Here is a 13,282-nt window from a genome sequence, read left to right on the forward strand (position 1 = left end):
TCCCCCTTGCAGCCCTTGAGAGAAAGCAGTGAGCCTGTGGCCAGCCCAACCCTGGGGAGCCAGGGGCAGGCAGGGGCAGCAGGACCCTGCTGCTATTTTAGGAGCTGGATTGGGTATGGGAGTGGCTTCCCAGTTTCAAAGGGAAGCACATGGAGACAAGAGCTGGGAGAGGAGAGGAAGGGTTAATGCATACATGGAAGGGTGAAGGGACGGAGGGATGGAGGGATGGAGGGATAGATGGATGGATGGATGGATGGATTGGATGGATGGTGTGTGAAGGGGCAGAAATGCTACTTTGAGTACAGAGAGCATCTGTAATATGCTGCAGGGCTGCTGAGAGACTCAACTGCACCAGGGCTTGCACCCTTGTCTCAGTACCATGGGCTGAGGAGGGGCAGAGCAGTGGGAGAAGGAATGTCACCCAGACACAGCTCTTTATTGCAAGCTGACATAAGGGCAGGATGCACTGTCTTCCACCCAAAGCCAAACCCCACCAGAGTCCTGCAGCATCTGCCTTTGGCACCCACGTGGCAGCATCCCTCCTACTACCCCCAAGTCTAGTAGGAGCTCCACACAGTCAGCCTGGGATCTGCATCTGGGCAGAAGCACCAAAGGGTTCCCTGAGATATCAGCAGGCAGACAAGAAACCCCATCTCCCCAGCAGTGGGGAATGACCCCAGAAGGATCCACGGGGAGATGTAGATGAGACAGAGGACATGTGGTGATCCACACAGCCTCTCACAGGTGCTGCAGGAGCAGAGACCCTCAGGACGGCAGCAGCAGACTTTCAGCTGAAGAGCCCTTTTGCCTTCTTCGGCTTGGCCTTGGCCATGGGTAGCCGGGGCTTCTGCACCGGGGAGGAGGTCGGCTGTGAGCAAAGGGGAGGCAATGTCAGCCAACCAAGCCAAGCCCCCCAGCCCACACTGGTGGGGCACAGGGCTGGGCTGCACAGTGCAGAGAACAAAGGCTGGGCACTGTGGGCAGCAGACCATGCAGCAGCTGGCTTGAACCCCCCTCCAGTCCATGAAGCCCTATCCCACTGCTGGCAAGAACAGGCTGTTCCCAGCACCATGCTCACCGTGGCTTCCTCACTCAAAGATGCTGTTTTGTCCGCTGGGGACTGGGGTGCCGGGTCGGGGTGCCCTGAGGTTTCTGCAGTAGGCGCCAGGTCCTCGATGTCCTCTGGTGCCAGAAAGGAAAGATACAATTTGGGGTTGAGCTAAGGGAGCACAGAGCATCACCCAAACCCACACTGGGAACAAGGGGAGCTCAGCTCAAAGCAAAGGGGAGTGGGCTGCATCCAGGTCCTCATTCCCATTCCCCTGGGAAGGAGGTTTGACCCAGGAATATTCCTCATTCCCCCACCTCCCAGCCAGGAGCTCCTTACCTGGGTGATGCCTTTTCCGAGCCTTCTTGGCCTCCTGCAGCGTCACCTCCATGTAGAGCTGCCGCAGAGCAGAGGTGAATGCGTGTCCATCTCCTGCGCTGCAGATTTGGGGCAGGCTCTGTGGAGAGGCCAGAGACACTGTCACCCCACTGCCAGCACCAGGCTTGGGAATGGCTCCAGGATGGGCCAGCTCCTGCCAGGACACCCTGCCTTGTGCTGGGCAGCAGTGAAGGGACTGTGTGTGCCCCCTTCACCACGGGGACCACAGCATGGCTCTGCCCTAGTGCTGCACCACCACTTGTGGGGATGCAGATGCTTCCCAGTTGTGCGTGCACATGCTCACACGGGCACACACACACACACGGCTGCACAACCTGCTCCACTTTCTCCTTAGGAGAAAGATGGAAGAGGTCAGGGCAGCCACTCGCATGTCATTCATGAACAGCTGAAGATAAGATCACATGGGAAGGGCTGTGGCTTCCCCAGCAGAAGCAGCACAGAGGTATGCTGATAAGGTACATAAGCTTTGGGCATGGCAGGACCCCGGGCACACTGTGGGGGCAAGGAGCCCCTGCCTTGCCACAGCCTCCTGCAGCAATGCCCGCACATGCAGCATAAAACATATCTAGTGCCAATGCAAAGTCCCCCTGGTGCCTGTGCTCTGTGAGGGATGCTGCTCACAGCCTGAGGGCTGTGCCAACATGTGCAGGGACCTTGCAGGGTGCCTAGGGTACAATGGCTATGAAGGGGTGCAGAAAAGAAGGCATGGCTGCAAGGCTGGGGTAATGCATCTGTGTGCTGGGGTGAGGGGGGTAGGAGGGCGCTGAGTGATGTGCAGATGTACACATGTGCAGGTGTATGCATGTGGGATGAGTGTAGCTATGGGTGCATGTGGGGCTGTTTGTTTCTCCATGGATGTGTGTGTGTCAAAGGTCCAGCAGTAACCTCTGCTCGGCTCCACACCCAGACAGCCGGAGAACAAAGTGTAACAGATAAGGCTGATTCCTCCCCAGGATGGGGAAGCGGGGTGGGGATGGGGACACTCAGACCCACTCAAGGCCAGAGCCCTGAGCCTGGGACAGCGTCCCAAGGGCAGAGAGGGCAGGCAGAAACCCCCAGTACTCTGTGCTGGGAAGGGAGGGCAGGGCTAGTGTCCTGAAGGGCAGCTTCCCCGCAGCTCTCAGCCCTCCTGCTGGAGAAGAAATCATGGAAGACTTCGTAGCTGCAGGACAGACATGCCATAGGGGTCTGCTTTTTAGCCGGCATCTGTGTCCCTGCCCGCTGCCAAAGCAGACAGCATTGCTCTGGTCCAAGCCCTGCAGCATCCTTGGGGCTGCTCACCACCCTGCAGTGCCACCTCTGGGCTGTGAGCAACGGTGGCCCAGCATAAGATCCAGGGGAGGATGAGGGATGCTGAGTGCTTTGGACATCCCTGGGTGGGTGCTTTCACACTGGATGTGTCAGCTCCCCAGGGCCAGAATTGCTCCCGAGGCTGCAAAAGTGGTGTCCAGTGCTGGGAAGGGGACTGCCTGCACTTCAAAGGCAGCAGAGGGGCTGGCATCGGGTGGCCGACACAGCCTAGATCAAAGGCACGAGCTGGAGTCATAATTCAGAGAAAAGCAAACAGCAGCTCCCAGGAAAGCCAGGAACGGCGGCAGAGTGAGCAAAGTGTACCAGATAGCACTGTGCGGGTCAGTGCCCCTGTGGGGCAGGGGAGTCCCTGCACAGCCACTTGGTGCCAGTGCCAGCACCCTGCTGCTATCCCCTGCCACCGAGCGATCCATAGGAGCAGACGGGGTACAGGTACAGGGCACCCACTGCCCGTGGCTCTGGGAAGGGGCTGCTGCAAGCATGGGCTGGAATCTGGGAGTCAGCAGGCAGCTCTGAGCCATCGGGTGGCCGCAGCTCGCCCACATGGGAATGGGATGGGAGGCTGCTGGGCACCGACCCGAAGGGAAATCAATGGGTTTATGAGTGGAGCTGGAAGAGTTTCCCCACAGAGATGTGACTCAGCAGGGAGCAGAGCATGCCCTGCCAGCCAGTGGCCACCTGATGGCCCCGGAGGATGTGAGGGACAGGGAGGTGTCCCCAGAGGGTCTGGTTGAGGGACAAGATGTGGCTGTGGGTGACATCTCCTATTTGCCCCATGCCTTCAGTACATCACAGAGCCAAACCCCACTGCAGCTGGCTTGTTGTCCCCAGTTTGACTTCAGCCCCAGCTGCTGGAGCCTTGTTTTTCTCTATGAGAGCCAGGTTCCCCCACTGAGGTGCCTGGAGAGCTGTTAGGGGGGGTTGCCCCGTGTTATGACTACCTGCCTGCAAGGCCAAGAACCATGCTCCAGTATCAGGAGCTGCTCAAGGCTGCGGCACCGGCACGAGATGCTCAGTAGCACAGCCTGAACACCGAGATTAGCCAGGCTGGGGGGGCTGCCAAGGAAGGGGGAGCTGGGACACAGCACCTGTGCTCAGCGAGGACAGCTCACAGGGAGACACAGCATTCATCCCCACCGCCCTGCCTTCCCCCATCCCTGCCCACGCTCCTTTTGCAAGGGGCTGTAAGAGATATAGGACTTCAGATGTCCCCTTGGCTGCGTCACCCATCACCATCCCCTGGTGCAGGGCTGCAGGCTGGAGGGATGGTGCTGGGCCCCCGTGCTCATGCCAAGCACCAGAGTCTAAATCGGTCGCGCTCAAAGCTGGGGACTGACCCTTTCATTATCACACCAGACGTTCAAAGTGGTTACCAACATTCCTTGCTACAAACCCCACATTCCTATTTTTTAATATATTTTTAACTGGAAAACAGAGCGAACGGGGCCTGTTTGGAAATTACAGCCTGGCTGCTGTGGCTTGTATGTCAGATCTGCCCACATTCCCGCGGCCAGCCTCAGCACATGCTCCACAGAGGCACACTTAATAATTCCTACAGGGGCCAGGAGCCAAGGGGTGTGGGCCAGGGGGTGGGGAGCACGGCTTCCCCAGGTTGGCCCCAACAGAAGATCTGCAGAAGCAGCGTGATGGAGCAGTGGCCTGGGAGCAGGATGAGCATGGCAGCTGGCACTGTGCTGACATAGAAAAGCATAGTGATGCTCTATCAAGCAGCCTGTGGTGGGCAGGAGAATGGCTTCATGGCTCGGGCATTGCTGTGCCTCGTGGCTGGGCTGCTGCCACTTTCACAGCAGGGTTTGTGCTGCCAACAGCTCAGGGATTCACCCTGGGTTGTGCAGAGAGGAGCACAGGTCTATGCCACCAGCAAGGGATCCTACCTGTGGGAGGACACATCTAAGCTGCTGCCTTCTGGTTGGGATCAAGGATAGGGACAGCAGAGGGATGTGCCCAAGCTCTGACCCTGCAACATCCCCAACACCTCATCCCATGCAGGCACGCAGCAGCAACAGCCAGGAGCGGTGCTGGCACGGTGCAGGAAGGGTAGGATGGCCAGGGCTTCCCCGGCACAGAGCCAGCACCGCACACACCTGGCAGGAAGCAGCTGTGCCGGCTGGAGAAGGCAGCTTGGAGCTGAGAAAGGTGATAGAGGTGATGGGGTCACCCCAGGGAACAGCAGGCGGCGAAGCCAGGGCAGCCAAGCAGCGCAGCCTGGCACAGCTTGGCACGGTACGGCACGGCACGGCCTGGCACAGCCCCGCACTCCTCCTGGCAATGCTCATGGCCATGCTGTGGGTGATGTTTTCCTTTCCCCCTACTTTCAAGGCCTTTCCAGCAAGCAAATGTCAGGCGTATAAAGAGCGGCACTGTGAGCGGAAGATGGAGCGAGAATGCCTGCCCGCGTCCCTCCGTAAGTGCCGTCTCACACTTCATCAAGGCAGCCTTTGCGAGCGAGGCACCCGCTTAACAACCAGCAGTCTATGCAGCCCGGTGACCGCAGCGGCCCTCTGCTCAATACTCTTTTCTTTTCCCCTTGTGCTGTTCCCGCGGGTTGGATTACAGCATGCAGCGCATTGTGCTGCCGCACGGCAGCGGGGATGCCGGGGTCCTGCCCTGCCCTGCCCTCCTGCTGCTCTTCCAGCTCCCAGGGACCAATTCAGGGGAGAGTCGGTGAGGCAATGGGTACAGCTGCACCAGGGACAAGGGGCTGCTGTGGCACATCCAGCTCAATGCTGGCTGCGGGCATGTGCCAGTCTTGAACTCGGCATCCAGCTTTTCCTGGGGACCCCTCTTGGCAAGGGAGCTGGGTGGCTCATGCCAGCTTGCCGCTGTCGGGTGTATGCATCACTCAGCTCTATTATTGCAGGGTTGCGCTGCAAGGCATGCCAGCTCATGCTGGTTTATTATTGTCCATCCAGGAAAGCTGGACGCATAGCGCTGGTTTGTTATTGTAGGGTTTCTCAGGAAGGTCGGCCAGCTCATCCTGGCTTGTTATTGCACCTAGGGGGCCAGCCAGGAAACTTCCTGCAAAGTGGGGTGACGGAAACAAAGCCACACCTGATGAATCACATGGGTGCCACATGGCGATAAGGGACAGTGGCGAGTGGGATGCTGTGCCCCAGCTCCACCCGGCACTGACAAGCTCATGGGAACAAACACTCATGGCTTCCCTAGGGCAGTGATGCTGGCTGAGAAGTGAGAGCATGGGGCAGGGAGGGGACAATCAGAGCTTGTGCCATGCCAGCAGCAGCCCCTTGAAAAGCAAAGCCCAAGAGTAGTGGGGGCGTGTTGCACCCAGCGTGACCCTGAACCCACTGGGGATTAGCTGTGCCACCAAGGCTCCAAGCAGAAGAAGCCTGGGGCTGAGCCAAGTGAGATTAAGAGATCTGGGGGAAATCTGGGTGCGCTCAGGACCAGACTGAGCTGTTCCTCCCTGTTGGCTTTGCAGTTCCTTCTCGGCATGGGCGCACCCGGCCGGAGGGGCAGCCCCTGGGACACTGTCCCATCCTCATCCGAAACTGCAGCAGGAAATGCAGAAGGGACAGCAGGGCTAATCCCTGGGCTGACGCTGGCATCTTGCTGGGCACAGTGGGTTGGCAGGACAGGGTCTGACATGCCCCAGAAGCACTGGCACCACTGCTGGCACACTACTGAGTCACTGTCACCTCCCCTTGATGCCGACAGCCCATGTTTCCCATTTCCTGCAGCCAGCACCATCCCTGGCATGGTACCACCCTGCCCAGAGAAAGCAGGGGTATACATCCCCTTCAACAGTGCCCTAGTGATGCAGATGTCCCTTCTGGGTGATGACAAGTTGAGTCTGGTGGCCAGTGTCCCTGCAGGCATTGCCCAACTGTGCCCATGCCCAGATATCCCCATGGTGCCTAGTTTTTTCCATAGTGCCCAGCTGTCCAACTGAGCAGAGCCCACCTGTGGCAGGACCCAGGTATCCTCGTGATGCCCAGCTGTCCCTATGGTGCCCAGGTGTCCCGTGGTGCCCAGGTGTCCCACGGGCACTGCCCAGCTGCTCAGCACAGATGTTGGGTCTTGGCCAGGCAGCAGATTGAGTGTCAGGCTTGCTCTCAGCACAGCAGCAGTGGAAGGAGGCTAGGCTGCCTGGCGAGCACACAGCCCCTTCATTCATGGCAAAAATAGCCCCCCGGGGTGTGGTCCAGCCTGGAAAAGCCCCCTCCAGCCCGGCCAGCCCATGTTTATTCAGCAGGGGACGCGCTGCGCTCCCCCTGCCCGTGGCCCCGTGCCGTCTCCGTGCCAGAGCAGCCGTTCTTGGATGCGGTTCCCAGGGTCCCCCCCTGGCCAAAACACACAGGCTTGGGCATGGGGTGGCAAAGCCCTAAAAAGCACCGAGTTTGTCTCCAGGAGGAGCAGCCCCCGGTGATGTCATGAGAGTTTGCGAGTGGCCACATGAAAGGGGCTCACTGCCCAGGAAATCCATGGGCCTGCACTCTGCCAGACAAGCCAGTGATTCTTCAGCAGGCAAGGAAGGAAATCTAGGAGAGCCCAAGCCAAACCCTGGGGAAAACCCCCCTTCTTCATAGTCCCCCAGGCTCTCACCCCTGTTCTGCCTTCCTCCCTTATCCAAATCTTTGCCCCAAAGACCCCAGCATCCCAATGGTGGGAGCATGCATCAGGCTGGGAGCAGGGGATGATTTAGGGCCAGGCTGCACTGCTGGCAGATAACAGGGATGAAGCAGAATAGAGGATTCTCTTTCAGGAGGGATTACAACAGGGACAGCTGGGAACACACAGACTCAGTCTCCTACCCCCTCCCAAAGAGCTGGCTGGGATCTCAACGTGCTCCAGCACACACAGAAAACATGAGCTCTGAAACCAAACTGGTAACCATGGGACCCCCTCCCCATTTACAGTTGGAGTGCAGGCTGTAACACCTGGACAGCAGAGGATGCTCTGCCTTCTTCATCCTCCCCATACAGAACCTTCCTGGATCCGCACCCCAGCACTGCAGACCACTTGCTGCATGGGATGGAGATCCCAACCCCATCCCTGTCATAGGGAAGGAGAGGGGCTCAGGCTTTGGGGCTGCCAATCACCAGCATTACAAACTCACCCTCAGAAGGAAAACAAAATAAAAACATCAAACAAAACAGAGGTGAAAAATTCCTTGACATTTCTCTCCTGTGAGTCCCCAGGGCCAGCAGAGAGGCGAGAGCCTCCGGCGTTTGTCAAGCAAACACTTTCACACCCTGAGCTGCGCTCGGCACGCTGCCGCTGGAATGCCAAATATATATTTAAGCCCTGCTCATCAAAGGAGCCTGTTCGGAGTCGGTCTCGGGCAATGTGCATGTGGGTTTGGCCCAGAGCAAAAACCAGAGGCGCTGAGAATATTGCTCGAGGACGAGAGACAGCGTGCGCGCATGGAGGAGATAAGTGACAGCCTCCAAGGCCGTGTGCCTGTAGGTCGCGGGCTGGGCACGAGATACCTGCCACATTATCAGCTCGTGTCGCACCATGGGGTGGGGATGTTTAGGCTGGAGGACAGCCAGCGGCAGCTCTGCATTCCATGCTGTAAGCCTGGTCAGAGCTAAATGAGCTCAGCCAGCAGCGCAGGGTGCAGGGGGATGAGCAGGAAGTGGCACTGGGAGAGAACAGTTGCAGAGAGGGCTGGCTGAGGCCATCATGGTACCCATCTCAGTAGGTGACAAGTGTCCTTGGGCTGCGGGTCGGGGTTGACCAGAAAAGATCATTGCCACAAGCAAGCTCGGCACACTGGAGCTGTGAAATCAGGCATTACGCGCTTGTTGCCCACAGCAAGAGCAGCTCATTGGTGTCACATGGGGACAACCCCGGCCAGGGGGAACCCATATGAGTCTGACCCTGCAGAGCCGTGCCCCCACCCGGGTTCATCCCCCGGTGAGGGGAGGGAGAGCAGGGCAGTGGGTTTGATTTCAGGCACCTGCTGCAAATAAAACACCCTGTCAGGAGTTGTCCCTTCTTGAGAGAGAGATGGGGTCCTAGCAGGGCTGCAGGGACACAGAGGGACCACATCCCCATCTATCTCTGCCCCGTGAGGTTTAGCTTCGGAAGCTGAACAGCTCCTACAGGGCTGGGGCAGGGTGCAGGATGCTCCCAGCCATTTCCCACAGCTCTCAGGGCTGCCATGCTGTCAAAGACTAGGTGACCCAAATTCTCAGCTCCGTGACAGCAGAATTGCTCTGCCCTATGCTCACCCAGAGTACGGATGCTGGCCAGCTCTTCATGCATGGCGAAGAGGAAATCACACCCAGCCCGGCAGCATGCCTGGAGTGCTGCCAGCCTCTCTTCCTCCTGCTGCACGGACGTTTCCTCCTGCTTCTCCATTCGTCCACCCTGGTGCCTGCTGTTCTAAGGCTCTGTGCACTCTGCTTACAACCCCATCTCCAGCCCTTGACTGCTCCATGCAGAAATGCCTTGCACTGATGGGTTTGCCCACCCCTTTTTAAAAGCCTTGCCATTTCCATTCTGTTTTTCTACTTCCTTTTGGTTCAGTGTAGGATTATTTGTCAGCAGCCCCAAACAGTGTGGCCAAGGTCCCCTCAAGCCCCCTGCCTCCAGAAGCTGAGGATGAGAGCCTCTCCGACCACCTCAAAATTCAAAAAACATGTCTCTTCAGAGAATGCCAGCACATCTATGGCCCAAGCAAGAGAACAGGAATCAATTACAGGCCTGGCAAAGGCAGGGCTGCTCTGGGGCTCCGTCACCAGCTCCGTGCCCACGTGGCACCGCAGCGGGTGAGCTGGGGCTGAGTGCTGCCCACCTTCTGCCGGCACACCCCACGGCCCCCGGGGTGCAGATGTGCCAGCAGCTGGCAGGGACACACAGGGGAACCACTTGAAAGCCATGGTAGGAACATGCTGGTAAACCAAGGCCACTCCTCTGCTCCTCCAGAGCACTGCTCCGCATGTTATTTATAGACAGTGCTCCGGGTGCCCACCCAAAGGGAGTTCAACCCGCAAGGTGCACACTCTTTGCCTGCTCTGCCTTGTAGCTCCCAGCGGCCCCGGCCAGAACTGCTCCAGACCCAGCTGGGAGCTGGGATGCTCATGGCATGGCTTTACAGCCTGCACAGTGGGGCTGCTGCCTTGCTCTGGCCACCTGCATGCAGCAAAAGAACACAGAGATGGGCTTGGAGGGGGGCACGGGGACTTCTAGCATCTCCCAAGGGCTGTGGGGTAAGGATGCTCCTGCGGCATTGTGTGCCCCCAGCACCAACCAGGAGCAGGTTGCTGAATGTATTCCATGAGTGCGTGGGCACTGGGGGCACGGAGCTCCTGCAGCTCACCTCTCATGCTGCACATGTCCCACTGACACCAGTGATGGGAAAAGAGTCCTCTGGACCATCTCCTCAGCACCCGCACATCCCAATTACCGGCCCCTATTGGACCTGAGTCCTTCCACCCCAACCACAGAGGGGAAAGTTTCCAAATTAAAAACCTAAAACTGGCAACAAGGTGCCCATGGCACGAACCTCATAAACTGGCCATTAAACTTTATAAGTTAGACGGGCACTGGGATCAAGCGACAGAGCTGGAGGAAAACAGCCGCCCCTCCTCAGGCAGCCTAACCACGGCTGTCCCCAAAGCCACAGGGCTGACGTCACAGCATGACCTCACCCCGTCACCCACTGCCTGGCCAGCCTCAGCCCCGTGTTTACCCCTGCCCAGCCCCAATGCTGTCCCTTGCAGCCCGCTTTCCCTTTGAGGTCAGCAGCCCCGGGGTCTGGAGAGAAAGAGGAAAAGAGCAGAAAGGAGGAAACCAAACCTCATTGCCCACAAAGGCAGGCTGCAAAACACGGAGACCCAGCAGCTCCTTCCCAGCCATGCTTCTCCCGGCCACGTGCTCCCCTCCTGCCCTAAATGAGGTAGCCTTGAGGGACCATGGCTGCACAGCTCTCGTCCCAGCTGTGGCTCTCATCCCTGCCCTGGCCATGTCTACTGCTGCTCTCCTGTTTTCCAGCAGATAATGCTCTCCACGCCCTAGGTGAGATGGGCTGAGAGTGAGTATCAAAGTCAGGTAGGGATGCTCTGCAGGTACTCATGATGACCTGTATCCCAAGGGGGTCACATGCCAGCCCCCAACCCTGCTTTATCCTGTTGGGATACAGCTGGGGACGTGTGGCCAGCCCCGTGGCACTGGATTCTGGCTGGAGGTCCAGAAAGACAGAGCACCAAGGTACCACGACATCTGCCTCTGGATCTCTCCAAAATCACCACCACCTTCAGCCAGGCACAGGTGTGCCCGCGGTGCCAGCTTACCCTGCTTGGCAAGGTGGAAGCGTAGCCAGAGAGGGATGAAACTGGTCTGGTGGTGATGCTGGACCGTGACATTATTCAGAGTGTGGGAGCAGCCAGGGGACAGCACAGGGAGCCCAAGCAAAGCCTGACCGATGTGCTCAGCTCGGAGCTGCATGTTGCCAGAAAATGAGTGAGAGCCACAAAACCCACAGGGGCTCACGAGGGGATAGTGAGGGAAAGAGCAGGGGCAGCTGCAGCAAGCACATGGCACTGGTCAGAACAGGCTGGGAAGCCGCTGTCCCTATGTGCTGCTGTGCAGAGCCACACGGGGCACATTTTGCCCGCTGTCACCTCCACCAGAGGTCTGTGGGTTGCATTTATAGCCTCAGCCGCAGACCCTGTCCCCATAGCATCCATGTCCTCTGGACCGCATGGTGCTGGCCTGTGTCCCTCAGCCCGCAGCATTCAGGGGAGCGGGTACCCACTGCCAGCCCTCAGTGCCTGGCACATGGGTGCATGCACGCACACACACTGCTTGCACCCTGTGAGCATCGATCGGTGGAGAAGCACATACACGCACTCACAAACAGGGCAGCCTCTGCAAACAACTGCTTGTTAAGTTAAAATTAAACTCTGCACAAATATTGACCTTTGGAGGGGACACAAACCCTGCCGATATATTTACCAGCTTTATAAATGGGCCTGACCACAGTGCCCTATATGCTGGACTGCAGGAGACGAAGGTTGTGGAGGTGCCCAGATGACGTCCCCCCCATCACGGGGCTCTGCCTGGACAACACCGATGTGCCCCACAGTTGCCTCCCTGCTCCAAAGCGGGGCTCACCCTGGGAAAGGTCTGACCCCAAGGATGCATAGAATAACTTGGTTGTCACAGGACAAGAGATGAGATCTTCTCATAGGGGGAGGGTTCCCCTAGTTCTCCGGTTGGGCATCCAGTTGGTCATCTAGCAAACACAAGGGCTTTGCACATCCGAGGAGCCCGGCATGATGGTGCCCGGTCCCAGGAGGCAGAAGGAGGGGAGAGCACGGCACATACAGCAGGGGATGCCCGAGTTCCAGCTCTCGGAAACACTGAATAGAGTCTTATTCAGGCTGATGTAAAACACTGTTAAAACACACAAAAATCCTTTGAGTAATGGGCGAGCGGGAAAGAGGCATCTATAATTAACAGTAACTGTTCGAGACGGTCGCTGCCCAGAGATGTGTACTGTGCAAAACCACTTGAAAAGGCCCCGTCTGAAAGGCGAAGCCTGGGGTTTTTCAAGAAGCCCGTCATGTAACCATCCTGGCCCTTCCAAAATAATTCTGCCATATTAAAAAAACCCAAAACCTCAGCTTAATCGCCCTGCAGCACTGGGACCGGAGAGCTCTGAGGAGAGGGGAAGGGAAGTACAACCGGCTTCCAATTAGAGCCTCGTTAGAAAGGAAAGCTGGAGAGCTATTAGAGAGCAGGCCAGGAGTGAGTCCAGCACTGGGAGCTGGAAGGGGCATCCCCACTGCCCAGCCCCATCGTTGGGCACAGTGGGAACCAGGGATGGCAGGGTCCCAGCTGTGGGCACTGAGCAGAAGGATGGGAGATATCCTTTGGGGACTGCTGCAGGCACAGGGGTTAAAGCACCCTGGGTTGCACTGACACTGTATGGGGCAGGGTTTGGGGATGCTCAAGGGAGAGCCGGGGACAGAGAATAGGAAGAAGATGAGGAACTGGGGGCTGTAGGCTTTGCTGCATCCTCCCACCTGCAGATACACAAGGACCAGAGATTGCACATCCACACAGCGCATGGCCTGCAAAGCCACAGCTTTGCCCAGCCCTGGCTGGCAGCTGCACGGGAAGAGAAACCTCATAGTAAGCACATCCCTCCCCACCTTGCCCCTCAAGCCCCCATCTTCCCGCACAGTGCCTCCCCATTCCCTGAGCTTGGTACAGCAGCCACAGCCAAACATCAGAGCGTCAGAGCACAGCCAGCTTGCCGCAGGTGCCAGGGCATTGCCTGCAGTGCAGATTTGGCCGCAGCATCCGCTTGCTTCATCTGCTCACAGTTTAATTGCACCCAATGGCCCTGCCGGCCGGGGCAGGCACTGGGCACCCGCTCTCCGGCTGCAGCCTGGCCCCGGGGCTGGGCGGGAGGCACACTGCCCAGAGCAGCCTTCCCATCCCATCCCACAGCCTGGGACCCATCCAACACAAAGTTAATTTCTAACCATGGGTAACCACCAATGCCCAAGCAGGGATGATTTA

General features: G+C 58.1%; 1 protein-coding gene across 3 annotated transcripts in view; it reads right to left on the reverse strand.

Moving 5' to 3' along the window:
• Positions 1-415: 415 nt before the first annotated feature.
• LOC107316949 (solute carrier family 23 member 3-like) overlaps positions 416-13,282 on the reverse strand; it is a 36,426-nt gene continuing 23,559 nt past the window's right edge. For all 3 annotated transcript variants that reach the window (XM_032445662.1, XM_032445661.1, XM_032445663.1), the window contains 3 exons: positions 1,388-1,505; positions 1,079-1,182; positions 416-868 (listed from right to left, as the gene is read on the reverse strand). In XM_032445662.1, the coding sequence (XP_032301553.1) occupies positions 788-868; positions 1,079-1,182; positions 1,388-1,505 (303 nt within the window). In that variant the 3' untranslated portion in view covers positions 416-787. The remainder of the gene's footprint in view (positions 869-1,078; positions 1,183-1,387; positions 1,506-13,282) is intronic.

Source organism: Coturnix japonica, chromosome 7 (genome assembly GCF_001577835.2).
Source record: "Coturnix japonica isolate 7356 chromosome 7, Coturnix japonica 2.1, whole genome shotgun sequence".
Taxonomy (NCBI): domain Eukaryota; kingdom Metazoa; phylum Chordata; class Aves; order Galliformes; family Phasianidae; genus Coturnix; species Coturnix japonica.